Source organism: Coturnix japonica, chromosome 8 (genome assembly GCF_054131305.1).
Source record: "Coturnix japonica strain WE chromosome 8, WE-NBRP24, whole genome shotgun sequence".
NCBI classification, from domain to species: Eukaryota; Metazoa; Chordata; class Aves; order Galliformes; family Phasianidae; genus Coturnix; species Coturnix japonica.
In genome coordinates, this window is record NC_140670.1 from 21,060,486 (window position 1) to 21,087,452 (window position 26,967).

Consider the following 26,967-nt stretch of genomic DNA (forward strand, 5'->3'; position numbering starts at 1 on the left):
GGATTTCAAGAAGCATTAGGTAAAAGGGCAGGGTGCACAGAGCAGAAGAAATCTGCTGTTTCATTGTTCAGTGTTTGTAGCTCAGGAGTCAAGGGTGATACAATGACTAATTGCTCAGGAATAAGCCCCTTGCCATCAATTGCAGAGGAAGGTCCAACGTCTAACCTGCTGGTTAATTATTATTACTTTGTCTGATTAAGTCCACTTCTCTTTTGGTAAACACAGCTGTCCATAGTGCCAGGCTCTCCAGCCAGCATCAATACAGTACTGAGGAGAGCAGCAATCTGATGCATTAGACAAGAGATCACTGAGAGGAGCAGCCACTCCCTCAGGTTCTTGTTGGTCCAGAGTGCTGATGTAATTTGTGAGGCTGAACACATTCCTGTCCTCAGCTTTTGGTCCACACTGTGTTGTTTCCCATCACCCAACCAAGCTGCACAAATCTTCATACATATTGTACTTCGGCTATGCCTAAATTCTACTTTTAATTTCCTGCTTATTTTTGTACAGTAGATGAGATCCAGTCTTACCAGTTCATCTTCACATACACGACCCTTTAAAGGTGCCCTTGTCCCTACCACATTTCACTCTGCCCACTGGCCTTGCTTATAAGGCTCACAAGGGGACCTCTTGCCCCAATTACAGCTTCCTATCACCCCCATATTCTGTCCCCTCACTTGCCTTGGTTTTCAATGCATATCATAGAGCCCATCCTCTCCCAGTCTTTGGTCTCTCGTTCAGAGCTGAACAGCTTTCCTCAGCCCAGAACGTTTAAAACAAGCACATCCACTCTTCCTCCACCCTCAGTCTTGCAACATACTCATCCTCCTGAAAACCCTTAAAAGTCACCTTAGTATCCTTCAGCTCCTTCCACACAGCTTCTTCCACTACAATATCCAGAACATATTTGCTGGGACCAAGCTAACTGAAGTGCCCACTCATGCCCCCACAGGGTCTGCTCCAGGACAGAGACTTCTGCAAGGCAATGTACAGATTAGTCCAGACCTCCTAATCTCTAAGAAGTTTATTTCTTTGCTTTCTTATGGTGCCTTTGAGTTCAAAAGCCTTTTTAAAACAAACAAAACTTTACACAGAAGAACCGAACTACATATACGATGACGGAAGGCTGCGTCAGCACAATATTCATGTTAACTGAGTTAGAGATATCTTTAATCATCATGACTCAGGAAATCTTACAACACAAGCCACAATCTCTTAAATGCAATTAACTGTAAGTGAAATTGTTTCTACCAAGATTGAATCCTTCCTACTGAGTGCGCATCAGCCAGCAGTGACCCCACACTATGCAGCTATAACCTTCCTAGCTCACATGTTGAGAATTGCCATCTACGTTCCCAACATGTGTTTTGAGAGACGCTGATACCTCCAATGGATCCATGTGAAGAGAGGGATATGCTCTCCAACACAAAGCTCTGAAGTTATATTCTATAGGTACAGCTATAGGTTTTCAACTATCTGATTTTATTAAGGTAAAACCAAAACAAGCCTAAGCTTTGATTCTGACTAGTCAGCAATAACCCCACAGGCACACTTCACAGTGTCTGAAGAATGAGGAGATGATTGTGAAGGTGTGTTAGGAAAAGGACTTGGAAACTCCCTGTGAAAAAGCACCTCGGCCTCCCAAGGAATCACACCATATACCCCACCCTCCCCTTAACATGTCCCCTCATGTGACTCTTATCTCTCTTCTGCTGCTCTCACATTTGGCCCTCCTGACACATGACTAGGGTTTGAATTATGTTCTTAATCTTGTGCTCACGTGCTACTACTTTGTCCTCAGGAACTGCTTCTATCTCCTGTACACATTGCCTCATCATACACACATGAGCTAATGTGGACTTTCACATTTGCAGTACATATCTAGAACTGATGCCAAAACATGCTGTACCAAACCATGCAAAATGGAGCATACAGTACCACCTGTAAAATAAATGCAAAACAACAACAAAAAAACAGTAAAAACACAGTAAGAGGGGAGCAGCTGCAGCGTTTATTTGACAATCACATGCAGTGCTACATAATTCGTTCTTCCATAATTGTTCAGCTCCCTTCCTCTCTACAGACTGCTGAGCAGCTTGTTGCCATCACACCCAAGAATGAGTCCTTTTATTTAAAATGGCCAGTGTAAGTTTCCAGGCCAGGGACTGGTCGCTCAGGGGAAACCAAGGGAAGAAACATCAGGTTCTGTCACCTAATTTGCATCCTCCGAAGTCTGAGGATGGAAGCAGTTCACATCTGTCCACATGGCAGGAAAAATTCCGGAGTCTTGGTGCTCTTGTTCCAGCACAGCGCTTTCCATTACAGAATGTTCTTTGCAATGGCATTCAGGGTCCTCACTTTAGCCACATCTGCAACTTTAACAGAGTACTCAGGGGCAGAGAATGACGCTCCCATGGCAACGTTTGGATTTCTGTATAGAAAATGACTGGTTAATTTCTGCAGGTGACACAAAAGGATAAAAGACATTAACGAAAACCCACCTTTCCCCTCCCAGTGTTAGCAGTAGTCACAATACCTGATAGTGCCACCCAGCACTACCAGATGACACCCACCAGAGGACACTCACAAGCTCTAGAGCAACAGTAGCAGAGGAAATGCCCCAAGGACCTGGTTGTGCATAGAGCTCATGTCCAGATGGTGAGCACCAATGGATTCACACAGTGCAGAATACACAGCCAAGCAACACAATCCCAACCACAACAGTGTAATTAGCACTCAGAAAATTGTTTGAAAATTACACCTCTTCCACACACTTACTTTTTTATTAATCCTGATTTCCCCCAGTACAATTTTGCTAAGAAATAATCAGTTACCTGAACTTCATCCCTGAGTCCCGGGCTGAACGAGCAGAGCAATGAAACTCAGAAGCAGAAGAGCCTTCCAAAATCCTTTGCAGGTTGCGCTCTGTGATGCCACCCCCTGGTGGGAAGAATCCTTGTTATGCCACATCCAGCATAGAAAGGACTATCACATACCCAACATCATCCCTGAGGTCTATCCCCTAACAGACCAGCACCACCTACAAAGAAGAGGAAAGAGCCCTTGGGACAAGAGACTCTGTCACTTGAAAAGATGGGAGAAGACTTGATTCACGTTCTCCCACAGATCTACAACTGTCTCCCAAATCCTCCAGTGAGCAGCACCTGTAGGGCTCTGCAGCCTTTACTCACACCAAGGCAAAAGCACCTCCCTCCTAGGGATGTGGCTCAAAAAACCAATCAGACAACACACCCCAGGGCAAGAGGAGCCAGAGACAACTAGACCTGTTATAGATGACAAGAAAAAACGTTACCTGGCACTACGACAATTCTGCCCTTTGCCTGAAAGAAAAATAACTTGTTAATGATACTGTCACAGCACTAAGTCCTCACATGCCATTATGGGGAGCAAAGAAAACTTATGCATTGCACCCTTTAAAGTCACGGGGGCTTATAGTTCTTGCATTCTCACTTCACGGTTCTAGCCCACAGGAACTTAGGAAAACAGATTAAGAACAACCCAGAGGTGAGAGGAAAGCACTTTCAGACTGCAGTTTCCCCACAGAAATGAGGGTTATCAAAAAGAATCCACCTCCAAGCAAAGCCCAGAAAGTGGTCACAGTAATAAAGAGGCAAGTAGGGAGCACTTACCTGTTCTGCAAGTTTCTTAATCAAGGATAATCCTTCCAATGCTGAGCTATCGCAGCCACTGGTCAATACCCGCTCGAACCCCAGAGAAATCAGAGTCTCCAGTGCCACCTGAGGGTCGTGCACCATATCGAAGGCTGAGAGACCAATGGAACAGTTCAGACATCACTCAACTCTGCTCAAGCCCTATCACCATCCCAGCCAAGGAAAGAAATGGGAAAATCCCTTCTCTCAGCTGCAGCTCCCAGCTATAACATCACCCTCACAATAACAACAGAGCTGCAGCACTCAGCTCTTTGGACATTTCCACCCCACGCAGGGCAGTGACACTGCTACTAAGCTTGGACCCCCTTGACCTTAGCCCTGATGGGCAAAGAGCACAGCCACAGCTCATGTGCAGTTGACACAACTTTTCCCCCTCCAAAGAAAAAGCACCACAGATCAAGCCCAGCTACCTCCCAGCACCCAAATCTCTGTCAGTGGGGCAGAAGCTGGTCCCTGCCACCAAACGCTGTGACTCACCTCGGTGAAATGTGACTGGCAAGGGCCGGCAAACAGCTGTAATAAGAAAACATATGGTCAGCCTGGACTGTTACAGAGTCCCCTGGGTTAGAACCAGACACCACACGGTGCTTAGAGCAACGTTTACAATTGGGGATGCTCTCACCCAGCAGCGCCGTGCACAGCTCCGTATCGATGCGTCCATCCTCAGTGAGGGCCCCGAAAACCAGCCCATCCGCACCGTGCAGCTTGGCCAGGCGGATGTCAGCCTTCATCACCTCCACCTCTCGGTCCGAATAGAGGAAATCTCCACCTCGAGGCCGAATCATGACGAACACCGGGATCCGCACGCACTGCTTCACCACCTGCAGGAGCCCTGGGTGTGCAAAGATGGTGTTACAGAAGGGCTGTCAGCACCCCAATGGGGAGCGTCTGGAGATCATAGTGAGCAATAAGGGGGTGTGCGCTGTACTCACCCATGCTGGGGGTGGTTCCTCCCTCCACCAGCCCCGCGCACAGCTCGATCCGGCCGGCACCTGCGGACAGCCGGTCACCCCGGGGCTGGGCCCTCACCCCGCTCCCACCGAGCACCCCGCGCCTCGGGCCTCACCTCCGCGCTCCGCGTTGACGGCGGACTCCACGGAATCCACGCACACCTCCATGAGGAATCCATCGTCCATGCCTGGCGAGCAACGACGCGGTCGCACCCCCCCGGCCCATGGCGGCCCCCGTGTGCCTCGCAGCCTCCCGTCGAGCTTCCCGCCCGCTTCCGCCTCAAGCCCCGCCCCCCCCGCTCCACATCCGGCCTCGCCCCCTGGCGGCCCAGCTCCCGCTCCGTCCGTCACCGGCCCCGGTGCCTCGTGGGGGCGATGCCGTCGCGCTCAGCCCGGGCCCAGCCCCGCCCCGTTGGGCCTTAGCCCCGCCCCGCCCCGCCTCTCCCGCTCCTTCACCTGCGCTGGCGGCGCGCGGGTCCCGCTGCTGGCTCCGGGTCACGTGCCACCGAATTGTCATGGCGACGCCTAGGGGTGACCGGAAGCTCTCGGCCCGTTTCCGCCACGCTGCCGCCACTTCCGGTCCGGTTGGTGATGCTGCGGGCGCTGTGCGGTGGCGCCGGGCGGTTCGTCCGTCCCTGCCGGCAGCTCGGCTCGCTCCGGTATCGTCCACAACGCGGCCTCCCGCTGCAGCACAGCCCCGACGTGCCGCCCGCTGTGGGCCGATGGCTGCTCGCATGCAGCGGCGCCGTAGCGGGTGCCGTGGTGCTGGGCGGGGTCACCAGGTGAGACCTGCCGTCGGTCCTCCCTAAGCGCCCTGTTTATAGCCCTCATTTAAGGCTCTCACCTCCGTCCCTTGGAGTGAGCTGTGCTGCCCCTGTCTGCCCGCAGGCTGACGGAGTCCGGGCTGTCCATGGTGGATTGGCACTTGGTGAAGGAGATGAAACCCCCCAGGACGCAGCAGGAGTGGGAAGCGGAGTTCCAGAAGTATCAGCAGTTCCCAGAGTTCAAAATGTGAGCACAAGGGGCTGGGGGCTGGTCCTGCGATAAGGCAATATGGGGATCTCATGCAAATGGAAATTCCCTAACACTGTGAGTGAGGCACACAGCGCATCTGGTGGTGGATATGGGCAGTCCACCTCCTGTCCCTCATCCTCCACCTTGGAATGCATGAGGTGGCACTGCCTTAAATCACTCTTTGTTTTTACAGCCTGAATCGTGACATGACTCTGACGGAGTTCAAGTTCATTTGGTACATGGAGTACTCGCATCGTATGTGGGGCCGTGTTGTGGGTTTGGCCTACATCCTTCCTGCTGCCTACTTCTGGAGGAAGGGTTGGCTCAGCCGCCCCATGAAGGGCCGTGTGCTTGCGCTCTGTGGGCTCGTGTGCTTCCAGGTGAGAGCTGTGCAGCCGCAGGGAATAGCTGCGGTGTGTTCTATATCTCCTGATATAGAAATCTGCGAAAGTTTGGGTGGGATGCAACACAGCTGTGGTTGGAGACAAGAAACAAACTGTTTTGACTTTAACTTTTCTCTGATTTTAGCAGTTGTTGCTGCCCTGTCTGTGCTGAGGCAGATGTGAAGGGCTGCCCCTGGCTCCTTTTACTGATGAATGGGATAGAGGAGCTGGCTCTCACCCTCTCTTCTCCTGCTGTTATGTCAGGGTCTACTGGGCTGGTACATGGTGAAGAGTGGACTGGAAGAGAAGCCAGACTCCTATGATATCCCTCGGGTCAGCCAGTACCGCCTTGCAGCACACCTTGGCTCTGCTCTGGTTCTTTATTCTGCCAGTCTGTGGATGGGGCTGTCTTTGCTGCTTCCACGACACCAGGTACGAAGTGGTGTGCTAGGAGTCAGGGCACAGCATAGTGTAAACACAGAGGGTTGTGTGGATAAGGGAATTGTGTGGAGGATAATCCTTACTTCCATTTTATCCTATCTCTTCCTGTGATTTAATACCATTAGAAGTTTATAGAAACTTCTTATTTAACTTCTTCAAAATTGTTGTATTCTGAAGCAGTTATGAGGCGTTTGATTAGACTCTGTTGTTCCACTCAGCAGTGATTAGTCCCAAGAGTTTCATGCAAGCTCAGGCAGGAGTCTGCATGCTGGGTTCAGTGATCTGTGCAAGTAACTGCCCAGCAGTCCAACTGCACAGGGTTGGACTCAGTTACCTGTGAAATACTTGGCGTGTATATATAATGAAAGCTTATCTTACCTGTTGCAAACAACACTGGAATTTTTCATTGCAATTCATTTTTTGTTTTACAGTTGTATGAGACACGTCAGCTGCTGCAGCTGAGACACTTTGCCCATGGAGCTACAGCTCTCATTTTTCTTACAGCTCTTTCAGGTAATACTGTCTTCTATTGCTGTCCTGTCTTGTGCCTAATTTCTATCTGTGTTGTCTGATGGGGAGTGTGAAAAACCCTATCATGTTCTCTGTGACGACTTTGTTCTTTTCAGAGAGCTTGCACTTGATAACTTCTCTTCCTGGCCTCTTTTGAGCAGGTGGAGATGTGCTGAACAGCATGTGTGCTGTTGTGAGATCTCTGCATATGTTTGCAAAAGAAATTTGGGATCAAGCTGAGTTCTTGAGTCAGAGCTGTGCAGCCTGGAGTGCCCCCTGAACCCAGTTCATTAGTCTCGTTCTCTGCTCTGGAATTGCAGGTGCCTTTGTGGCAGGTCTGGATGCTGGCCTTGTGTACAATTCCTTCCCCAAAATGGGGGAACGCTGGATCCCGGATGATCTTCTCGCCTTCTCCCCAACCCTGAGAAATATCTTTGAGAATCCTACAACTGTACAGTTTGATCACAGGATCTTGGTAAGTGCCGTCTTCCTGCTATGTCTGAACCTCCTCCTAGTTGCCTCCTACAGCCAAGCTGTCATCTTAAAGCTATGGCTCTGTCAGCGTGAATGATATACAGGGTGTACAAGGTCCTGAGAGCTTTGTTACCAATTTGTTTCTGAAGAAACAGAAAGGTTAGCACTCATTTCTTTGTTTTTAATATGGTCTTCTTCCTTAAGGATGTCTTCCTCCTTTCCAGGTTACAGACGTCATTTCTTTGTGTCTCGTTTTCCACATGCTACAGATCAGGGTAGTCCTTGCAATGGAAATGTCTGAGGATGTTGCCTGAAATAAAACTTGGAAGCAGACACCACTCAACAGTCAGATTTCCTTTAGAATTTAAGTTCCTATACACCATTAGTGCCCTGTGAAAGAAATGTCAGCTAGTTAGAGCTAGTTAGAGCAATTTGGATATTAAACAGCACTGCTGTACTTTGGGCTGCGCCGTAGATTGATAAGAATAAACTGAAATATAAAGAGTTTTGGTAGGAGAACTGTGAGGTGATCTGTGCACTGCGATGATGCTGGTGAGCTATAGCTGGGCAGTGAAAATGAGATCAGGATTCCAGCTGACTGCTTCCACCTTTAACTGTCATGGTCACAGGTGAGAAGGGGGCAGAAATAACTCCCAGCAAACAGATGGAAACATCAAACAAATAAGGAAAAGCTATTGGGGAAGTAAGGCATTCATTCAGAAAATGGAACTGTCTGTAACCTTCCTTATATTTTTAGGGCTGTTAACTGGGTGAAGCATGGAATCTGCAGCGTGTGATGGTGGCTATTAACATGTTTCTAAAGATAAATAAGTTCTTTGAGCAATGTTTTATTGCATAGAAGGTGCAGTCAAAGATATCTGGCCCATTTCCTTTCAGCTTCTCAGGAAGGGTGGTTGTTTCTCCATCCCATTACAGTCTCTTTTCCTTTAGGGAACTGCCTCAGTCACAGCTGTCACAGCACTGTACCTCTTCTCACGGAAGATCTCCCTCCCTCACAGGACCAGGATGGCAGTGACATCCTTACTGGCAGTGGCGTGGGCGCAGGTACTGTCCCTCTTCTTCCTGTTCTGTTAGTTTTTTCCTAGCCCTTCAATCACACCCACAAGGTAAGAGCTGGAAGGCCACCCTGACGTGGACGCAGTGTATGATCCGCACTCCTTTTGGCTGGAGCCTTCCTGTACGGCACTCACAGACCCACATGGAGGCAGGAGGCCAGTCCTTGGTCCTGCTCACCCCATGCTTTGGGCCTGTTGCAGTCAGTGGTGCACGCACAGCCGTGCTGACGGTCCTTCCTTCCCGCAGGTTGCCCTGGGCATCAGCACGCTGCTGCTCTACGTCCCCACTCCACTGGCTGCCACGCACCAGTCGGGCTCCCTGGCGCTGCTCAGCGTGGCCCTGTGGCTCATGAGCGAGCTGCGGCGCCTCCCCAAGTGACCGACGGGGCGGTGGGGACAAGGACGGGTTGCTGTGTTCGGCTGTGTAACATAAAGGACTTTACGGAGCTGCCGCTGTGTTCGTGCTTTGCGGGTTGCGGTGCGGGGCAGGGCGGCCATGCTCGGGCTGTCGCTCCCTGTGTTGCCGCGTTGCGGCGCCCCCTGCTGGCCGGGTGGTCTAAGCGCCTCTCCGGGGCGGCAGTGGGCGGGACGATAAACCGGAGCGGTGGGAGCCGGGAGCGGCCATGACGGCGCACAGCTTCGCGCTGCCCCTCGTCCTGTTCTCGGCCTTCTGGGGCCTGGTGGGCATCGCCGGGCCCTGGTTCGTGCCCAAGGGGCCCAACCGCGGGTGAGTACGGCCGGGCCGGAGGGGAGGGAAGGACCGCGGCAAAGCGTTCCCTCGTGACGGTGTCCCCCCCCCGCTCCGCAGGGTGATCATCACGATGCTGGTCACCACGGCCGTGTGCTGTTACCTCTTGTGAGTACCGGCCCTTCCCCATCCTGCCCCCATTGAGGCCTCCCTGGGCCCGCTGACCGCTGCGAGCGGCTGGGACCCGGCCGAGGCCTCCCCAGAGCTCCGCCTCGGGGCAGCCGTCGGGCCCCGGGCCTCGCCGAGCCCTTCCCGTGCTGCCGGGGCTGACGCTGGCGTCCCTTCCAGCTGGCTCATCGCCATCCTGGCACAGGCCAACCCCCTTTTTGGGCCGCAGCTGAAGAACGAGACCATCTGGTACGTGCGCTTCCTCTGGGAGTGACCCCCGACGGCAGCCATAGAGACCCGCCATCATCGTGAGTGGGCAGAGCTGGGGGGGGGGAGCTGCTTTGGCTCCAGCGGTCACGGCTGTGGAGCGCTGAGCACAGTGTGGGGCTGCAGGTGCAGCTCTGCGCTAACATCTCCCCCTTTCTCCTTTCAGCTTCCCTCCCATACCAGGCAGCTCCCAGAGGTGCTGGGTCAGGGGCTGGAGCCACTGCCCCAATGCATTTCATGCACTGCAGCCCAGCACTGGCTGGGCCCCTGCTGTTGGCAAGTAGCATCCCTGCTGCAGCGTGGGCCCCGTGGCACCCTGTGTGTGACCAGTCCCTGCTCGGCTGTGGGCTTTCCTTTTTCTAGGCTCTAGCTGTGGCTGGAAGAAGGAAAGGCTGAGCCTGTTGGAGAAGGCAGACTGCCGTGGATGTGAGGGAGGTGCTGGGGGCTTGGGCAGGGGCTCATGGTCAGCACTGTGCTCAGACTGGGGCTGTGTCATCTCCCACCCCTGCAGTGAGGGTGCTGCAGTAGTATGTAGGTACCACCATCCCGCTCATGTCTACATTCCAATAATGAAATACTGAGTTGTCTTAGGTCGGTCCCTTATTTATCAGATAATTTATTGGCATTATTTATTTATTTGTATTTGTCTGTGTTTGCTGAACTTGTGTTGTGGAAATAAATATTTTTTTTCTAGTAAGTGATGCTGGAAGCAGAGTCACTTGCTGCTTGGAAACTGAGGAAGTTTGGGCTTCATGTTGGTTTCTTTTTCTTTTCCCACCTTTACTTCTAATCCTGTTCCTGCAGTGAGGATAAAACCAATCAGCAGCTGTTAGAGAAGATGTTGGCAGTGTGTGTGTGCAGGGCAGGCTTTACCTTGGACACCACCTGTACAGCACTTTGGAGTCAGGGTCACAGATAAGCAGCAGCGTGTCCCAGAGGGAGGCTGATAGGCAGCTGTGACCTGAGCTGCACTGGGCCACCCCCATGGCCATGCAGGAGCTGTAGGAGCTTGGAAGCATGTTGCCCAGGCCCTGCCTTCTGCCCTGTTCTAGCAGTCTCTTAAAGCTGGGATGTGAATAAAGATTAAAAAACAAAAAAATAGGAAGGAGCAACACATTCTGGAGCCTTGTAGAAACAGCTCAACTGTTGCAAAGAAAGAGGCAGGCAGCAAGTTTTTGGCTCTAGGGATCAGCAGTTCAGGAGTGGTCACTTTCCCTTGCTGCCACAGGCTCAGGTACTGAGCTCGGTTGTGCAGAAAGCAGCACTACTGCTGCATACTGCCAGCAAGACCCAGCAGCATGGAGCACTACTGAGCGGTGGGATATGGGCAGCAGTCAGGTGCCAGCCCTGAGCTGCTGCTGGGTTGGTGCTCACTAGAAAATAAGACAACCACTGGTTGGTTCTGAGGTTTGTTTTTTTTATTGCTTCAGGAATGGTAACATGATTTCAAGTATAAAGTGAAGAACTTGTTTAGGGAAATTGGGGCTCCAGGCCTAGAATATGAAGGCTATGCATGGAGGGATGCATAGCTAGAGAGGTGGCTTCCCCACAGGCAGGCCCAGCCTGCATTCAGGGGGAAAGAACCACTGGTCCTTGCACTTAGTGCCAGATTAACTTGTGGGATGCCACAGGGGAGTGCATGTAGGAGGGCACAACTAAAAGGAAACATAGCCTTATGAGGTGTTCCCTGAGCCCTCAGTGCTGCCCCTTAGGCACAACCATTCACTGTGACAGGGAATGTTCTGAACGGGGTCAGGCCTGGCAGAACAGCTCAGTGGAGCTTGCTGCTCGCCTGGATCCTGTGCCAGGCTGTGGAAAGACCACACCAGGCACTGATAAACTACAGCACCTTGCCAGCCTGCTCTGCAAACTGGTGGCTAAGCTGTAGGATGGTGTGGTGCTTCAGGCTGCAGCCCTGAGCTGGCTGCCTCAGCAGTGTCTTCTGCTCTGAAGGTACAGCAAGGGCTGCAGTGTGAGTGCTGCCAGTAAAGGGTTCTTCTTCACCCCGTGCAGCAAGGCAAAGGTCAGAGACCAAGAAACAAAGATTAGGGCTGGGGTGAGATAGAGAGGCTGGCTCCAATGTCCACAACTGCCTCAGCCATGTGGCCTGTGGTTCTGACATGGGGATAATGGAGAACAGAGTTGAGATGGTCCTCAGGAAAGAGTCTGAGTTCTTGGAGCCCTGGCTGGCATTCAGTCCTGGTTCTGCTGGTGTAACTGGACAGTGACTGTCCACTGATATCATGGCAAGTCCCCCTGGCCTGGGGGCAGCAGCACCACCTTGTCCAGCCAGAGCAGGTCCAGCTGCCGGCGGTGGATGCGGCGCAGCCGCAAGAGGTAGAGGACTATGGCCAGGCCTACAACCAGGATGCAGGCAAAGAAGAGATAGTGGTTGTAGACAAAAGAAAGGCGCAGCCAGGAGGTGTGTGCTTGCCGGCTGCTCTCTTGCCGGAGATCCCTGCAGAGAGGAGAGGCAGAAGCAGGCGTGATTGGCACATGTACCACAGGCTACAGCTGCTCTCCCTAAGGATGGCAGAGCCCTGTGTAGTCACTCCTGTGTATCCTCAGGAAGCTTCTAAACAGGACCCTCTTGTCCCTTCCCAGCTGGGCTACAAGTCCTGGAGCTAATGCTCCTTCCTGTGTTACCTGAGTGGCAGAAAGCGTGTCTTGTAGAGGATGGCTCCTAGCGTCCACTGCACCTCACGGTCATACACCAGCTGGGCTGTGTGCAGGCTGGGGTAGTCCAGGGGGAAGTGGAAGCCCTGGTGAAGGACTTGGTACATCCAGGCAGACTTGAAGCACTGATACCTACAGGCAGCACACAGGAACAGCAGTTGGGTGCTACTGCAGGGTCTGAGCCCAAGACAGAGCCTACCACAGCTACTCATATTATTGAGCCCCCAGGAGGTATATCCCTGGTCCTTACTTGAGCCGGTGCTCATCTGCATGTGCTGAGTACAGGCCACTCTGGAAGCGCTGGGTAAGCACCTCCCAGCTCTGGCTGCAATATTCCTGGGGAAAGGAGAAATTCCCATTCAGAGCAAAGGAATAACCTCAGATCCCTCCCAGAATGATGAGACTCTGTGGTCCAGAACAACACTCACCTGGGCAGCAGAGATGAAGGCACGGGCACTGTAGTGGCCCCCTAGGCGCAGCACATCCTCAGTGCAGTAGAAGAACTCAGAGAAGCCATAAAACTCACTGTTGCTGAAGTCAATGGGTGCTTTGTAGGCCCCAGTCAGAGAGTCCTGGCTGCTGTTGGACCCTGCCAGGAGCGGGTGCAGCAGCAGAGCACAGGCCTGCCAGTCCCCTCGCCCGCGCACATACAGTGTTTTGCTGCCCCTTGTCACCGTGTCCTCCAGCCCCACGGGCAGGCAGGGGTCCAGGAAGGGAGTCTCAGGGCTCAACCCTGTCTTCTGGCTATGCAGGCTGGAAAGCAAGTCAGAAAAGAAAGGTCATTGCAGGTGGGGTACTGTAGCACCCACAAAAGCATTTTCTAGTGCTCCTCCACAACTAATAACCCTTGCAAGACCCTGTCCCCTTGTACACTCATGGTCCTGAGAGTCAGCCCACCAGTTCCTACTGAAGCTGAGCTCTCCAGATCTGTAGCAACAAGCCCTGAGCACCTTATGGGTGCCATGGGGTACAGTCTGTTCCCACCAACCTGTGGAGATCTGCACCCCCACGGAGACCCCAAATCTCTGAGAGTCTGGGAACAGCTCCAGGAAATAAGGCAGGTGACACAGCTGAAGGTGGAAATGCAATGGAAAGATGTGTTGAATGAGCCAGTGCTGAAGAAGGAGGGAAAGCCAGAGCAGGGAAAGCCAGAAGCTGCTGTAGGGGAATCCCTGTAGCGCTGGTAGGGGAAAGGCAACAAGCAGTGGCACTGGTAATGCCTGCAGGGCTCCAACAAGGGCAATGCGTTGTGCCATGTGCCAGCCCAAGCACCTGCTGGCACCCAGCTGCTGCCAGCGTGGCTGTGGGAGCTGTTATCAACCACAGGTGGCTCTTGGGGAAAATCCAATGGGGAAAGGGTGGCACAAAGGAGCTGGTGCCATTGTGCAATGCCAGCACGGCCCCAGGCAGGGCAGCGATACCGGTTGTGTGCATAAGTCTGGTTCAGCACAAGCTCCTCATAGCGCTGCCGAGCAAAGTTGCCTCCAAAGCCCAGGAAGGTGTTGACGTAGACACGGTACACGTGGCCGGTGTGCTGCACGTCACAGCCCAGGTTGAACTCTGCCAGCAGGCTCTTAGCAGCTTCCTCCTGGGGACGGGGGACCATCATCAGCAGTGAATGCTGCGCAGCTCTCAGTGCCAGCTATTAGCCCAACACACACCTGCTGCGGGGATGAAAAGGCTCCGGAGCCAGGCACCTCATAGGCGATCTGCAGAGAGGCCCCCCCCATGTCTAGGATCCCAACCGTTCGTTTCCGTACCAAGGACTCCACCTGGTCTCCCAGCGCTACGGTGACAACTGCAGCCTCCTCTGCAACCCACAGCAGCGTGTCAGTGCGGGGCAGGGGGGTATTCCTTCCCTGGTACCTCCTGATGCCCCTCACACATGGGAACTGAGGGCCAAAGGGCCGCATGCTGCCCGCCCCAGAGCTGCTGTGCGAGCAGCTGGACTCACCATCCTCGTGATCAAACCGTCCCAGCACAAAGTTGATGCCGATCCATGCGTAGACACCTGGGCACGACACAATGAGTTTGCCTTAAGGCAAAGCACGAACGATCCCACATCGGCTGCGTGCGATGCCAGCAGCGCCGTGTGCTCCCACGAGGACAGGGCAGCGTTTCCCACCTTCCTGCTTTCCTGAGATGACTTCAGCGTGCGATTCGGAGAAGAGGAAATCGAACTCGAGGGGCACGTTCTTCACCAGGTTCTCCAGAATGGCAGCCTGCAGCCTGAGGGGCACAGTGACGTCTGCGAGATGCTCCACGTCAGGACGAGAGCGGCAGGGAGCACAATCCCGCAGCTTTACCGGATCCTCCCTGACCGCGGCCCCGTGCTCACCTGTCCGGCAGCAGCCTCATACCGGCCGTGCACAGGACGTACAGCGGCGTCTCCTTGTGTTTCCCTGCGGGCACGTGTGCGGCCGCGTATCGCAGCAGTGGCCGCAGGTAGGCGGTGGCTCGCTCCGGGGTGGCGGCGGCCGCAGAGATGCCTGTGGGGATGGTCGTCACGGCCCGGCCCGGCGCTCCCAGCCGTCAGCAGCGCCCGGTGCCGCCCTCACTCACCGGGTTTCACCTTCATGACGACGGGGCGGCTGCCGCGGTCCCGCATCTGCCGGATGTCCAGCAGGTCGTGCGGGTGCCCGTTGTGCGGCGGCCACACGTAGACGAACACCCGGGAGCCGCTGCTGCCGCAATCCACCACCACCCCGTAACTCAGCGACGGGTCCTCCGTGTCGGTGGCCGCCAGCTCCTCCATCCGCGCCATGTACCTGCACCGACAATGGGGGGCTCGGTTCCGTTCTGCGCCGCGCGCACCGTGCCCGCCGTCCCGTTGTCCCGCTCACCGTTCGTTCCTCCGGCCGTCACGGGGCGGCGATGCCCAGCGGCGGGGCCCGGCCAACAGCAGCAGCAGCATCAGCCCCGCGGCCACGGACAGACCCAGCAACGCCGGGCGCTGCCGCGGGACCGGGAAACCGCAAGACACGGCGGAGCGGCACGGCGGGCACGGGGCGGCGATCCTACGGGAACAGGGCACGGCTCGAGACCGGAACGGGCCCAGACCCAGACCCAGACCCAGACCCAGACCCGGACCCAGACCCGGACCCGGACCCGGACCCGGACCCGGACCCGGACCCGTCCCGTCCCGTCCCCTGCCGCCCACCTGGCCATGTGCGTCCTCCCCCCGCCCGCGCATCGCCCCGACACCGGCCGTGCAGCCGGTACCGCACACGTCACCCCGCGCCGCTCCTCCCGCCCGCCAATAGCGGCCCGGCCTCCCGCAAAGCTCCGCCCACAAACTGCCGCCTCGACCAATCGGCGCCCCCCGCCAGGTTTGGCCCCGCCCACGTGGCTCAAGAGCCAATCGGCGCCTCCCGGCGGCGGAAATCCGCACCCACTGAGCCCCGACTTCCGGTGCCGAGGGGCGCCGCGTGACGTCACCCCGCCGACTTCCGGCCTCCCGTCAGCCCCCGCGCGCAGCCAATCAGAGCCTTCCAAATAACAGCACGCGCCGAGGCCTTGAGTGACGGGCGAAGCGACCAATGGCGTGGCTCCGGCCCCGTTCGGAGGGGAACCAGCCGTGAGACGTACGACCGACCAAAGGTCGCGGGCTCGCCGCCCAATGGCGTGCGAGGAGAGGCGGGACGAAAAGTTGAGGGAGCCAATGCGCTGCTCGAAGCCGCGGGGCGGTGAAGGGCACGGGCCAATAGGCGGCGCGGAACGGCGAGCGATCGACCAACGGCGGCCCCCGCCGCGACGGGTCGGTGACCAATCGGCGCGCTTCGACAGGGCGGAGGGCGGCGGCTCGAGCCAATGGTCGCGCGGCCGAGGCGGGGCGCGGGAGGAGGCGACCAATGGGAGAGCGGGGGCGGCGCGGCGCGGGGCCGGGGAGGAGGCGGCGGCGGCGCCATGGAGCTGGGGGCGGGAGCGGGGGCGGGAGCCGGGCCCGGGGCGCGGGGCGGCGCGGAGTCGGGCCTGGTCCGGCTGCTGCTCATGGGCGGCGGCGCGGGGCGGGCGGGGCCCGGGGGAGCAGAGGCCGCTCGGGGCCCGGAGCCGCGCTCGCCGCCCGCCCCCGACTACGAGGCGCTGCCGCAGGGCGCAGCCGTGAGCACGCACATGTTGGCCGGAGCCGTGGCCGGGATCATGGAGCACTGCGTCATGTACCCCATCGACTGCGTCAAGGTGCCGGGCTACCGGGGGCGGCCGTGCCCGCCGGGTCGGGTGTGGGGGGGGGGGTCACCGGGGCCTAAACCGGGTTCGTGTTTCAGACCCGCATGCAGAGCCTGCGGCCCGAGCCCGCCGCCCGCTACCGGAACGTGCTGGAGGCCTTGTGGCGCATCGTGCGCACCGAGGGCGTGTGGAGACCCATGCGGGGCCTGAACGTCACCGCCACCGGCGCGGGGCCGGCGCACGCGCTGTACTTCGCCTGCTACGAAAAGTTAAAAAAGACGCTGAGCGACGTGATCCACGCGGGGGGCAATAGCCATGTGGCCAACGGTACAGGACCCGCCGCGCCCGGAACGGGGCCAGCGGCGCCGGGAGCGGGGAGGGGGCGGCGGGGCCAAGGGACGGGCCCGGGGGGCCATAAAGCCGCGTCCTCTCCGCGGCCGCAGCTGCCCGAACTGCCCCGGGTGCGGGCCCGGCTCCAAAGGATACCCGCTAACGGGAGACGGGAGCTGCCCCGGGGGGTCGGTGGCGCGGAGCGGATGTGGCTGCGGGACTGTGGTTTCCAGCCGGCGGCTGCGGGGACGCGGGGGGAGCAGGGCACGGTCTGACACCGGTGGCGGCCGCTTCCCGTTGTCCTGCGGGAGCCCTGCGAGCCGGTCGGTGGCCATATGGCCCACGAGCACCCGGGCTCAGGTCCTGCCTGGCCCACGAGAAGTGACAGACTGCTGGGCTCTGCTGGGCTCTGCTCCCTCTCTCTGCTGAACTCTTTCCGGGTGGAAGCTCCTTCACACCGCCCACCTCTCCGGAGATGGAGGCTGCCCCTGGATCTCATCCTCCTCAGCTTTGGCGGAGGCCTCGGGGTCCTGCTGGAGCCCTGGGGTCTCTCGCCGTCTCCTCCCCTCACATGTGGCAGTTCTTGTTTTGCAGGTGCAGCCGGGTGTGTAGCAACACTGCTCCACGATGCAGCGATGAACCCTGCAGAAGGTAATGGTGATCCTGTCCGGTGGGGTGTGCAGGGGCTGACTGGGATCTGCTTAGGCTGCTCTATGACACTTGTCTGGCACCTCTGGCCTTGCTGCTTGCCCAGCCTCAGGGATCCTTTGAGGGGACACTATACGGTTCATTTGGGGTAGCCCAGTAGCTGCCAGTGGGCAAATAGAGGGATGCTGTGGGGGGCACAGTAAACCCCAGCCACAGAGGAGTTGGGAGAGGCAGGTTTTGACCGAAGCTCCTGACAGCTGCCTAGAGCTCAGAGGAAGCAGCAGGTATGGGATCCTCACGGTTAGTCATTGCAAGTGCATCGAAACTAGAGAATATTGTGGTGAAAGGTCCTCTGGAGGATGTGGTGTGGTTCTGGGTCTGTGCTGATGAAGAAATCCGTGCTGTAAGCAGAGCTTTGGCTCTCATTGGGCAGCTGCTTTCGCTGTCTGTTGTCAGTTTGTCCTTGGAGCTCCACTTCTTACTGCAGCTGTAAGATTTGTAGTCACAGCATTTGTAGGATAATACGGATCTAGAAACCTGGCTGGAACGTAACAGGGTGACTACAGTGGGAATTATTTTCTGTACAGTACATTTGAATTGTGTTGCCTGAAGCAGAGGTGCACACTTTGAATATTGAACTAATTTGCTTGTTATGAAGCTGGTCCCTCAAAGAGGCCGCAGCAGCTGCAGAGGTGGCAGGTGGTGCTGTGGTGGCATGGTGCTCTGATGGCACTACCTTGTTCAGATGTAATCACTACAGACTTTCCCAGGAGCCTGCTGGACACCACTGGTCAGAGGGGTCCATTACAGGAACCTGGCTTCACACTGACTCTTTTTCTCTCCTCTTCCTCTCCCGTACCTGGATCCTGGCTGCTGCCGCTGGCCGCTCGCTGCTGCCGTCTGTCCCAAGTGGTCAAACAGAGGATGCAGATGTACAACTCGCCTTACCAGCGTGTGACAGACTGTGTACGGACTGTGTGGCGTAACGAAGGGGCTGGAGCTTTCTACCGCAGCTACACCACCCAGCTCACCATGAACATCCCCTTCCAAGCCATTCACTTCATGACCTACGAGTTCTTGCAAGAGCACCTCAACCCCCACAGACAGTACAACCCAGGCTCCCACGTGGTCTCCGGGGCCTGCGCGGGGGCTGTAGCTGCTGCTGCCACTACGCCTTTGGACGTTTGCAAAACGCTGCTCAACACCCAGGAGTCCCTGGCCTTGAGCTCCAACATCAGCGGACACATCACAGGCATGGCCAATGCCTTCAGGACGGTGTACCAAGTGGGCGGTGTGACCGCCTACTTCAGAGGGGTCCAGGCGAGAGTCATTTATCAGATGCCCTCAACGGCGATTGCCTGGTCTGTGTACGAGTTCTTTAAGTACATCCTCACCAAGCGCCAGGAAGAGCGTCGGGCTGGGAAGTGAGCCAGAGCCAAACCCACCTCCAGACCTGCTTCATCTCCCCTCCTGGTTTGTCTTCTGACCCTCTCCCTTTTGGTTTGGTTCGTGTTGTAGAGAGGGGGCAGCAAAGCCCTTCTGGGTTTAGCGGTGCCATTTCTTGCCTGGGGCAGCTGCAGCTCAGCTCTGGTTGCACAGCTCACTCACTCCTGTGGCCTCCCAAGATGTCTTACTAGGAGCTGCAGCACAGATCACATCCCCTGGCACTTCACTGGAGCTGTGCTCCTGTCCTTCCCTTAACAAAATCCTCCACTAATGCAAAGTTCGCCCCTGCTTGGAGGTGAAAGTGAATGTCCTGCCCTGCCGCTAGCAGGGCTATCGCTGAGCTCAGTCACCAAGGAGGGAGCAGTGGCACTGCCAAGGATGCCGAGGGCGTCGTCTGGCTTTTGGCTGAAGCAGAGTGTAAGCTTTGCCGTTGTCTTGTAGCACGCACACATGACGCTGACTGCCCTGGTGGTGGTGGGTAGGGGAGGATGGCACTTGAGGAGGGGAGGCTGTAGGTTTGTTCTTGTTCCTGCTCTTGACACCTCCAATAAAAGCAGTTCTGCTCTATCATCACGTCCCCTTCTTGTTCTCGAGTGGCCTAGTGCTGTCACTCGACCTTTCTGACTGCCCAGTGCTGAGCTCTTTCATGGGGCTGCTGTTAGGGCGATGGGTGGGACCACTGCCTGCTGGGGACATGGGAGCAGCAGCCAGATGGGCCTGTGCTCTCAGTGAAGGCTCTTGTATGAAGGATAAGAAGCTTCATTTTCAGCCTTCCCCAGCAGTTTGATGGAGGAAAGCTTTGGATGGTGGAAAAAGTCCATGAGAAAAGCAGTGTTCTTTGCTCAGCACAGACCACCACTAAGTTACTGCTGCAGCCCTGACTACAAGCAGTACAGAGCAGATCAGAACACCTCCCACCATGATGCCACGAGCCCTGCACTGCCTCATCCTCCCACAGGGTGCCATGCCTGAAATAATTCCCTTGAGGAAATGCTTTCACGGTCCCAGTATGTGCTGCCTGCCGGTGTCCCTGTTAGTCTGGGGCTGCTGGCTGCCCTGCACGGGGTTGTTCTGCCCCTCGTGCCCCACTTATGGCAAGGCGGTCTGGCTGCATTGTGTGCCTGTCCTCTGCTCCTGTACCCCACTGTTCTGTGCAATGAGGAGGATTAGGCTCTCCTTAAAGAAACCAGAGCTGCTGGAGAGCTGGGAGCCTCATTTCGCCGCTGATCAAGGAGCTGGGGCTTTAAGAAATATCCTGAGCACTGCAGGATTTGGCAGCCCTGCGGCTCCTCCACCCAAGAGGCAGAAATCTGAGAAGCAGAAACGGTTGGGTGAGACCACGGCAGGACAATCGGGCAGCACGTGAGGCACAGACCTGGTTCTGCAGAGCCAAAGTGAAGCTGCAGTTTCACCCTCAGCCCTCACGCTGCAGCCACCTCAGAGAGGAAAGTGTCAACGGGGGCAGGGGCCAGTGGAGCTTCATGCTATTAAATCCATCAGCCACCGCGAGCTGCTTTATAAATGTCAGCGGGCAAAGGCATGATTGAAGGTGACTCTGGGATGAGGAGACAGATGTTTCCAGGAATAGCCGCCCACAGAAGTGCTGGGGGAGGGAGAGAGACCCCCGGGAGCAGGGATGTGATAAGTCAGCAGTCAAGAGGCAATGGACCTGGGCAGGGCACGGCCTCCTGGCTGCTGCGGCTCTGCAGGCACAGAGCAATGCGGTATTGCATGAGAGCAGCAGCACTGCAGGAGAAACACCCAGTTCAGCACTGAAGGTGCTCCAAGGTTGGTTCCTGGGGCTGGGCTGGGCTGGGCTGCCACCAGCCCCACGCCCTGAGCCTCCAGCCCTGCTCATGGTGGTGGCTTCCCCAAAATACACCCTCCATCAGCAGCAAAGGCATCGTGCTCTTCCCTGAGCGCTTGTGGCTGGGTGCCCTGGTTCAGCTATGGCTGCTGCCCTCCCCAGCTCTGATAATACCTCGGCAAAGCCACGTGGGTACGTCCTGCGGCCTCCCCGGCATTTGGCTGTGCGTCATGTGAAACCCCTCCTACAGCCTCTGCTGAGTAACTGCTCTATTTTTGGCCTTGCAGCGAGGGAGACGCGCTCATCCCAACCAAGGGCTGGAGCCGACCCTTTCCATTTCACCTCCCCGATAGACCTCCAGCCCCATCCCACCCCTGGCCATGGGGCAGCCACTGCCCTGCTAGGAGGCACTCCTGGGAAAGGCTGGGGTGTGATCACAGCCCGCCCAGCATTGGCTCTGGGATTCCTCAGGGCTCTGTCAGACCCCAATAAAGTTATACACGTTCTCATGACCCCACGGCCCCACAGCAGCGGTAAATTCAGAAGCTGAGGCTGCCTGGACACAGAGCAGATGTGGGTTCTGGGGAGCCACTGTTGGCCCTGGTCTGTGCAGGTAGGAGAGCACAGGCTTCAGCCTGAGAGTTAAACTGAGACGAGGAACCTGCTCTGTGGGCACCGAGAGGCCACTGCAGGAAGCAGCACCTGTGAGGGCTGTCTTTGCGTGGTGGGGATGCACAAAGGCTGTTCCAGGTGCTGGTGGCACAAGGGCTGAAGTTAAAGCCTCCCAACACGGCACAACGGGTTCCAGGAGAAATGCAAAAACCCAAAGCGGCCTCTGCTACCCCCAGAGCATTCGGGTGCATGCTGGACCTTGGCAACGAGCTGCATCACGAAGGGGAGGGAGTAGGACCAGGGCCAACACTGGGCACACGTCCCACGGGGACACAGCTCCCTCTGGCGACCCCGGGGCTGGCAGCGCTGCAGGCGCGATGGGCACCGCGACCCCCAGTGCCCGCGGGGCCGGGGGCTGCAGCGCTGGGCTGGGGCTGTGGGCAGAGCAGGACCTTCGCGGAGGACGCTGCTGGAGATCCCAGTGCGGAGGGACGAAGGGCTGCCTGCCCCCTGTCCCCGTGTGCCCGCCGATAGGTGGCGGTGGCGGATCTTGCTTGGGGACAGGCCGGGTTCCGTGTCGCAGCTGGGAGCAACCTCGTCCCCTGCCGGGAGACGTGGCACGGAGCTCCGCGTACTGCGGCACACGGAGCCTCGTCCACTCCGTGCTCTGCCTGAAGCCTTTACAGCAGCTCTGCGTTGGAACTCATCAGTGCGGGGGTCGGGCTGCAAAATGCAGGTGTCCCCCCTTTGGGACAGGACTGAGGATGGGGGAGTGATTGTGGTTGTGTAACTCACCCGTGAAAGGAAGAGTCTGTTGTGCCAGTGGGAGAAATCCTCGCTGTGAGCTGCACAGCAATGGGCTGTATTGATATTTTAATAGATTTACCTGCTCCACAGCTGCCCACAGCTTCCTCAGCACTCTCCAGCACTGACAATTCCTTGCTGCACTGCAGATCCCCCCGAGCACTGAGTGCTGCTGCAGGTCCCCGTGTGCCCAGTCCCTGCTGTGCTACAGGGAGTGGAACAGAGAAACAGGAAAAGGTGTCAGGGAAGGAGAGGAAAGCAGAACATGCCTGCGGTGCTTCGTACGGATCCATGCTGCTCCTATGTGATCCTGAGTGTGACAGAGAGGCCATAAGGATGTGGCTGTGATGGGATGTGAGAGCCCTTCCTGGGAGCTGCTCAGCCGCTGTACAGAGATACTCGTGGCTCATCCTCAGCCAGGAAATGTGAACAGAAATCAAAACCTGAGCCCACACACAAGGTGAACCTTACGTGTGAGTCCAGCCTCCTCACCCAAGCCCTCCTTTGCTTTAGGCCACTACTTGCTTTAGACTTTGCAGGGCTTTTAGGCCCTGTCTAGAATCAATCATCGCTTTCCCTCTCTGACTCCCAAACAAGAGCCAATCCTCCTTTAGGACAGGAAGAAGCACTTCTGCCCCTTGGCCATGGCTTTCTCCTTCCCCAACACCCCTCTGGCCCCACCACCACCACCAGAGCACCATGCACGATGGGTCCCAGCAGCACATCGCACACACGGCCTCGTGCAGGGCACGATGGGATGAGGTACGTCATGGGCAGGCGCTGCTTCCAGCGCAACGCAGCCACTTCCCCCCATTGTGTGTCCCCTCCTTGGGCCGCTTGGCCAATCTGCAGTCTCCCATCACCTCCCTCCCACCACCACCGGCTGTTCCTCCTCTTCAGAATGCTTCACTTCCGCTGCCCCGCTTGTGGCTCGCCCTGTGCTGCTCCATCCTCCCCATATGCTGGGGGGCCTTGGGTGAGGGAGATGCTGAGGGGTTCCTCCCCCTGAGCTGTGCTGGTGGGACAGCTGGGATGTATCCCAGCAGAGGGGATCACAATGGCGGACATGCAGAACCTCCCACAGCACTACACCCATTCCTAAGGCAATACTTGGTGATATCGGTGATCCATAACACCGTTGCTGCATGGCACTGCTGTGCAGGTCAGTAGGGTCTCCATGTGCCCCTTTGCTCTGTTTGAGTGCCCACTCTCAAGGCTTGGCCACAGACGTGTGCATCCCATCCAGAGCCTCAGGGTTCAGCTGAGGGTTCCCAACAAACCATCGCTTACTTGGAGGGGATGCACTAAGCGGGGAGCTCTCCTTGCACGTCCCTATGCTGCAGGAGATAGCACTGCGGTTACCACTCCTCCATCTTCCTCACTGAGGCACAAACTCACGCGCGTCCCCTATTTCTGCAAACGACAATATGGCAGAACACAGAAGGGAATGCAATTCTTTCTTATGGCCGAGTCCAATCTCGGCTCGGGGTCGCCGCTCCGGGAGGTCGTTACCTATCTTTGTTCTCGGTTATCCTGTTTCTACCCACGAGACTGCGGAGCCTCCACCACTCAGCTCCGACGGCCAAGAGCCGAGCGTGGGCTTCCTCTCCCGCGACACCTCGCTGCCACCCGGCAAACAATCGCTGGGCGTGCCGCATCCTTTTCCAGCGCGGCTCCAGAGCCTCCCGGCCCCGGGGTGGCCGTGGGACAGAGCCGTGGCGAGCCGAGCTGAACCGAACCGTGCCGTACCGTGCCGAGCGTCGGGGCTGCAGCTGAAAATGTCTTCGGCTCTTTCCGAGCGGTGCGCTGCAGACGTTTTAGCAGCGCCGACGGTCTTAACGCGGCACGTCTGTGTTGGCTGCGGGACAGACGCACTGCGGGATCGACACGTTGCGGGATCGCTCCCCGCGCCGACGGGGCTCCGCGGACACGCATCCGCCGGGCTCCACACGGCAGCGGCACCGACCCGAAGGCTCCTCGGTGGGGCCGCGCCCGTGTCTGCGCGGTCCCGGACCGGACGGGACGGGAATGGGGCGAGAGCGATCGCCGGGCAGCGTTGAGGGTCTCGTTCGCCCCCTCCCCCTGCACCCGAACGGAATGGTTGAACATGTAGCAATAATGCCCCGGCATTCAGGCTGCCCGGCCCGGCCGGCCCTAATCAGCGGCCCGCGGACCCCCCTCATCTCCCCCTGCGCTCAGAGAAAGGGGAACAAAACCCAGCACGTTTCTGCAGCCCCCGCGCATAAAGCGCCGGGCCTGGGCCTCAGTGGGGGGCAAAGCGGCCCGTCAATCTCGGCGCCGGGGCCCCTTTGTCCCTCGCCTCCCTGCCACACCTTTTGTTCCCGAATCCAATAAGCGCCTATTCCCGCTACCTTCCTCGGCGGCTCCTTTCAGCGCCGGCCCGGCGGCCACAATGGGCCGGCTCTGAGCTGCGCGTCCCCATTCAGCGCCTTGGCACGCTCACAATCCGCCCGGGCCGCCCTGCCCCGCGGGCACGGCGTTCAGAGCCCCGCCGGGCACCGGCAGCCGGGCGAAGGAGGAGCGGGCGGCGGATATTGCACCTGGTTTATTGACTGACTCCGCGAGCTGGCGCTGGCAGAAACCGATACAGAGTAGATAAAGAGAAGGGCCGCGGGAGCCCCGGGCCCAGCCGTCGGCTTTTTACAAGCGAAGCTGCTCCGATGGCGCGGCGCGGTCAGCTCCGTCCCGCCCGTCGCGGCGGCACCTCGGGGCGGCGGCGCTCCGCCGCGGGCTCGGCCCGTCCTGTCCCGTCCGGTCCCGTTCCGTTTCGTTCCGCCGCTCCGCTCCGCCCCGCGGCCCTGGGAGAGAGCCGGGGTCCCGCCGCGCCGCCCCTCCGCCTTCAGTCCGCGGGGCGTAAGGGCGCTGCGGGGCCGCGGGGCCGTCGTGCCGGTCCGCTCCCGGCCCTGAGTGCGTGCGGGCTACCAGGCCCGGATGCCCTGCAGTGCGCCCTGGCTGCAGGAGGGCCCCGCCGCCGCCTGGTGTAACGCCTGCCCGCCGCCGCCGAAGCCCCCCAGGCCGCCCATGTTCACGAAGGGGCCGGCGGCCGCCGCCGGGCTGCAGGCGGCTTGCACCGAAGCTCCGCCGCTGCCCGCCGGGTAGGTGCAGCCGTAGCCGGCGTTGTAGGAGGCGGCGTTGCCGTAGCCGTAGGCGGGGAAGCCGTTGTAGGAGTAGGGCCCGTTGTACGCCGAGCCGTAGCCCTGCGAGCCGCCCAGGCACGGCTTGCCGTCGCGGACCAGCACGGGCACGGCCACCCTGCGCGGCGGCGGCGGGGCCGCGGGGCCGCCCAGCTCCAGCGACTTGTCCTGCCGCTGCCGCTTGCACTTGTAGCGCCGGTTCTGGAACCAGATCTTCACCTGCGTGGAGGTGAGCTTCAGGCTGCTGGCCAGGTGCTCCCGCTCGGGAGCCGACAGGTAACGCTGCTGCTTGAACCGCCGCTCCAGCTCGAAGACCTGCGCCTGCGAGAAGAGGACGCGCGGCTTCCTCCGACTCCGCTGCTTCGGCCTCTCCGCCTCCTCCGGCTTCTCCGCGGCGTCCAGCGGTTTCTTCAGGGCGCAGCTCTCTGCACGGAGGAGCACAGGTCACGGCTGCGCCGGGCCGGGCCGCGGAGAGGAAGCCCCGAGCCGCGCGACGCCGCCCGACACCGCGACCGTCGGGGAACCGCGGCTCGGGCCGGGAAGCGGCGCCCAGCCGGGCGACGGGGCCGGGTGCGACTCCGCGCCTCCGCGCCGGCGGCGGAGCGACCACGGGGCTGAGCCCCGGGCACCTGCTCGTCCGCCGCCTCTCTCCGAGAGGGCTCCGCCGCACAGCGCCCGGGCCGGGCCTCACCCGTCCCGCCGAGCGGGGGAACGTGGGACGATCCGGCCGCTCCGGATCGCGGCTCCACGCGGGCTCTGCCCGGGGACGCGGAGCTCCGCGGCGCGGAGGTCGGGTACGACAACCCCGCGAAGCGCCGCTCCCCGCTCCAGGTGCCCGGGGGACGCGGTAGGGAAGGGGCCGTGGAGCGGCGCCGGTACCCGAGCTCCGCGGCGCGGAACGGACGGAGGGGAGCGAGCGGTGCGAGCGGTGCGGGGAGCGCGGCGGGGCCGGTACTCACTCGGGTCGCGGGCCGTGGGGTCCAGCTCCTCTCCCGGGCCAGGAGCGTCGCAGGAGCCGCGCAGCACGGCGTGCACGTAGCTGTCGGCGGAGAGCCGCGCGTCCGCCTGGCCGCCGGGCGTTGCCACGGAGCTCAGGTAGGACAGCTTCTCCTCCTCCTCTTCCTCCTCGCCGTCGGAGAAGCGGGCGCCGTCGGCGGCCGCCAGCAGGCAGGCGGCGGGGTGAAAGTGGTGCTCCAGGTGGTGCGGGAGCTGGGCCCCATAGTGCGGATCCTGCTGCTGCTGCTCCAGGTTGAGGATGTCTTTGACAGAGAAGGGGGTGGAGGTGACGGGGCTCGGTAACATCATCGGGGCAGCGCGAGCGGCCGGGGAGTCCCGGGGGCCCGGCGGCGCTCGGGCTGCGGCTCGGCGGGGAGCGCCGCACCCGGTGCGGGGGGAGCGGGCAGCGCCGAGAGACGAGGGGCCGCGCCTGCTCCTGTCTAAGTTGCCTCCATTAGCCCGGCGCTGGGGGGTCTGCGTTTTGTTACAGCTTCTGCAGGGACAGCCAAGGGCTCGGGAGCCTCCTCTGCCCCGGGCCGGCACGTCACGGCGAGGAGGGGCCGGGGGCCGGGGGCGGCCTCGCCATTGGAGGGAGGGGGAGGCAGAGCCGGCCCCCTGCCCGACTCCGGCCGCCCGGCCAGAAATAGCAATGTATTAAGGCTG

General features: G+C 58.6%; 6 protein-coding genes across 17 annotated transcripts; 3 read left to right on the plus strand and 3 right to left on the minus strand.

Moving 5' to 3' along the window:
* Positions 1 to 1,988: 1,988 nt before the first annotated feature.
* Positions 1,989 to 5,169, minus strand: CUTC (cutC copper transporter). Of its 8 annotated transcripts, XM_015867217.3 has the most exons (9): positions 5,099 to 5,169; positions 4,759 to 4,830; positions 4,625 to 4,684; positions 4,315 to 4,524; positions 4,170 to 4,205; positions 3,651 to 3,784; positions 3,314 to 3,341; positions 2,835 to 2,940; positions 1,989 to 2,431 (listed from the first exon to the last, which is right to left on the minus strand). In XM_015867217.3, exons 1-9 carry the CDS (start codon positions 5,157 to 5,159, stop codon positions 2,320 to 2,322), a joined length of 819 nt encoding a protein of 272 aa, XP_015722703.2. In that variant the 5' UTR covers positions 5,160 to 5,169; the 3' UTR covers positions 1,989 to 2,319. The 8 variants fall into 8 exon arrangements, with proteins under 8 accessions (XP_015722703.2, XP_085410727.1, XP_085410729.1 ...); XM_085554601.1 differs by lacking the exon at positions 4,759 to 4,830; XM_085554603.1 differs by lacking the exon at positions 4,625 to 4,684 and having other exon boundaries at positions 4,315 to 4,513.
* Positions 5,170 to 5,214: 45 nt separating this feature from the next.
* Positions 5,215 to 8,986, plus strand: COX15 (cytochrome c oxidase assembly factor COX15). 2 transcript variants are annotated; one of them, XM_085554589.1, is made up of 8 exons: positions 5,215 to 5,424; positions 5,531 to 5,653; positions 5,850 to 6,036; positions 6,304 to 6,471; positions 6,912 to 6,993; positions 7,311 to 7,465; positions 8,416 to 8,529; positions 8,788 to 8,986. In XM_085554589.1, the coding sequence occupies exons 1-8, from the start codon at positions 5,234 to 5,236 to the stop codon at positions 8,917 to 8,919; spliced, it is 1,152 nt and encodes a 383-aa protein (XP_085410715.1). In that variant the 5' UTR covers positions 5,215 to 5,233; the 3' UTR covers positions 8,920 to 8,986. The 2 variants fall into 2 exon arrangements, with proteins under 2 accessions (XP_085410715.1, XP_085410716.1); XM_085554590.1 differs by lacking the exons at positions 8,416 to 8,529; positions 8,788 to 8,986 and adding an exon at positions 7,689 to 8,326.
* Positions 8,987 to 9,133: 147 nt separating this feature from the next.
* ATP6V0E2 (ATPase H+ transporting V0 subunit e2) lies at positions 9,134 to 10,360 on the plus strand. Its single transcript, XM_032445452.2, has 4 exons — positions 9,134 to 9,267; positions 9,349 to 9,396; positions 9,577 to 9,704; positions 9,830 to 10,360. The coding sequence occupies exons 1-3, from the start codon at positions 9,164 to 9,166 to the stop codon at positions 9,668 to 9,670; spliced, it is 246 nt and encodes an 81-aa protein (XP_032301343.2). The 5' UTR covers positions 9,134 to 9,163; the 3' UTR covers positions 9,671 to 9,704; positions 9,830 to 10,360.
* Positions 10,361 to 11,059: 699 nt separating this feature from the next.
* Positions 11,060 to 15,594, minus strand: ENTPD7 (ectonucleoside triphosphate diphosphohydrolase 7). Of its 4 annotated transcripts, XR_014948704.1 has the most exons (13): positions 15,500 to 15,594; positions 15,183 to 15,356; positions 14,902 to 15,107; positions 14,678 to 14,828; positions 14,465 to 14,568; positions 14,294 to 14,350; positions 14,001 to 14,149; positions 13,761 to 13,927; positions 13,328 to 13,409; positions 12,768 to 13,092; positions 12,590 to 12,675; positions 12,310 to 12,471; positions 11,060 to 12,121 (listed from the first exon to the last, which is right to left on the minus strand). XR_014948704.1 is itself a non-coding variant. In XM_032445478.2 (12 exons), exons 1-12 carry the CDS (start codon positions 15,505 to 15,507, stop codon positions 11,905 to 11,907), a joined length of 1,806 nt encoding a protein of 601 aa, XP_032301369.2. In that variant the 5' UTR covers positions 15,508 to 15,594; the 3' UTR covers positions 11,060 to 11,904. The 4 variants fall into 4 exon arrangements, 2 of the variants coding, with proteins under 2 accessions (XP_032301369.2, XP_085410726.1); XR_014948703.1 differs by having other exon boundaries at positions 13,328 to 13,927; XM_032445478.2 differs by lacking the exon at positions 13,328 to 13,409.
* Positions 15,595 to 16,230: 636 nt separating this feature from the next.
* On the plus strand, positions 16,231 to 19,497 carry SLC25A28 (solute carrier family 25 member 28). The gene is made up of 4 exons (XM_015867274.2): positions 16,231 to 16,518; positions 16,605 to 16,833; positions 17,431 to 17,487; positions 18,395 to 19,497. The coding sequence occupies exons 1-4, from the start codon at positions 16,246 to 16,248 to the stop codon at positions 18,910 to 18,912; spliced, it is 1,077 nt and encodes a 358-aa protein (XP_015722760.1). The 5' UTR covers positions 16,231 to 16,245; the 3' UTR covers positions 18,913 to 19,497.
* Positions 19,498 to 24,701: 5,204 nt separating this feature from the next.
* Positions 24,702 to 26,913, minus strand: NKX2-3 (NK2 homeobox 3). The gene is made up of 2 exons (XM_015867100.3): positions 26,268 to 26,913; positions 24,702 to 25,733 (listed from the first exon to the last, which is right to left on the minus strand). The coding sequence occupies exons 1-2, from the start codon at positions 26,611 to 26,613 to the stop codon at positions 25,093 to 25,095; spliced, it is 987 nt and encodes a 328-aa protein (XP_015722586.2). The 5' UTR covers positions 26,614 to 26,913; the 3' UTR covers positions 24,702 to 25,092.
* Positions 26,914 to 26,967: the final 54 nt, after the last annotated feature.

Excerpts from the sequence above, each read along its gene's own strand:
- NKX2-3 (XM_015867100.3), bottom strand. The coding sequence starts at position 26,613 with ATGATGTTACCGAGCCCCGTCACCTCCACCCCCTTCTCTGTCAAAGAC. Across the intron at positions 25,734-26,267 it reads CCCCACGGCCCGCGACCCGA|AGAGCTGCGCCCTGAAGAAA; the intron begins GTGAGTACCGGC and ends TCCTCCGTGCAG.
- ENTPD7 (XM_032445478.2), bottom strand. Across the intron at positions 14,569-14,677 it reads ATGAGGCTGCTGCCGGACAG|GCTGCAGGCTGCCATTCTGG; the intron begins GTGAGCACGGGG and ends TGTGCCCCTCAG. Across the intron at positions 13,093-13,760 it reads CAGACTTATGCACACAACCG|CCTGCATAGCCAGAAGACAG; the intron begins GTATCGCTGCCC and ends CTTGCTTTCCAG.
- SLC25A28 (XM_015867274.2), top strand. The coding sequence starts at position 16,246 with ATGGAGCTGGGGGCGGGAGCGGGGGCGGGAGCCGGGCCCGGGGCGCGG. Across the intron at positions 16,519-16,604 it reads ACCCCATCGACTGCGTCAAG|ACCCGCATGCAGAGCCTGCG; the intron begins GTGCCGGGCTAC and ends TTCGTGTTTCAG. Across the intron at positions 17,488-18,394 it reads AGCGATGAACCCTGCAGAAG|TGGTCAAACAGAGGATGCAG; the intron begins GTAATGGTGATC and ends GTCTGTCCCAAG.
- CUTC (XM_015867217.3), bottom strand. The coding sequence starts at position 5,159 with ATGACAATTCGGTGGCACGTGACCCGGAGCCAGCAGCGGGACCCGCGC. Across the intron at positions 2,941-3,313 it reads CAGAATTGTCGTAGTGCCAG|GGGGTGGCATCACAGAGCGC; the intron begins GTAACGTTTTTT and ends TCTTCCCACCAG. Across the intron at positions 2,432-2,834 it reads GACTCAGGGATGAAGTTCAG|AAATCCAAACGTTGCCATGG; the intron begins GTAACTGATTAT and ends TTTTCTATACAG.
- ATP6V0E2 (XM_032445452.2), top strand. The coding sequence starts at position 9,164 with ATGACGGCGCACAGCTTCGCGCTGCCCCTCGTCCTGTTCTCGGCCTTC. Across the intron at positions 9,268-9,348 it reads CCCAAGGGGCCCAACCGCGG|GGTGATCATCACGATGCTGG; the intron begins GTGAGTACGGCC and ends CCCGCTCCGCAG. Across the intron at positions 9,397-9,576 it reads GCCGTGTGCTGTTACCTCTT|CTGGCTCATCGCCATCCTGG; the intron begins GTGAGTACCGGC and ends CGTCCCTTCCAG.
- COX15 (XM_085554589.1), top strand. The coding sequence starts at position 5,234 with ATGCTGCGGGCGCTGTGCGGTGGCGCCGGGCGGTTCGTCCGTCCCTGC. Across the intron at positions 6,994-7,310 it reads TTTTCTTACAGCTCTTTCAG|GTGCCTTTGTGGCAGGTCTG; the intron begins GTAATACTGTCT and ends CTGGAATTGCAG. Across the intron at positions 7,466-8,415 it reads AGTTTGATCACAGGATCTTG|GGAACTGCCTCAGTCACAGC; the intron begins GTAAGTGCCGTC and ends CTTTTCCTTTAG.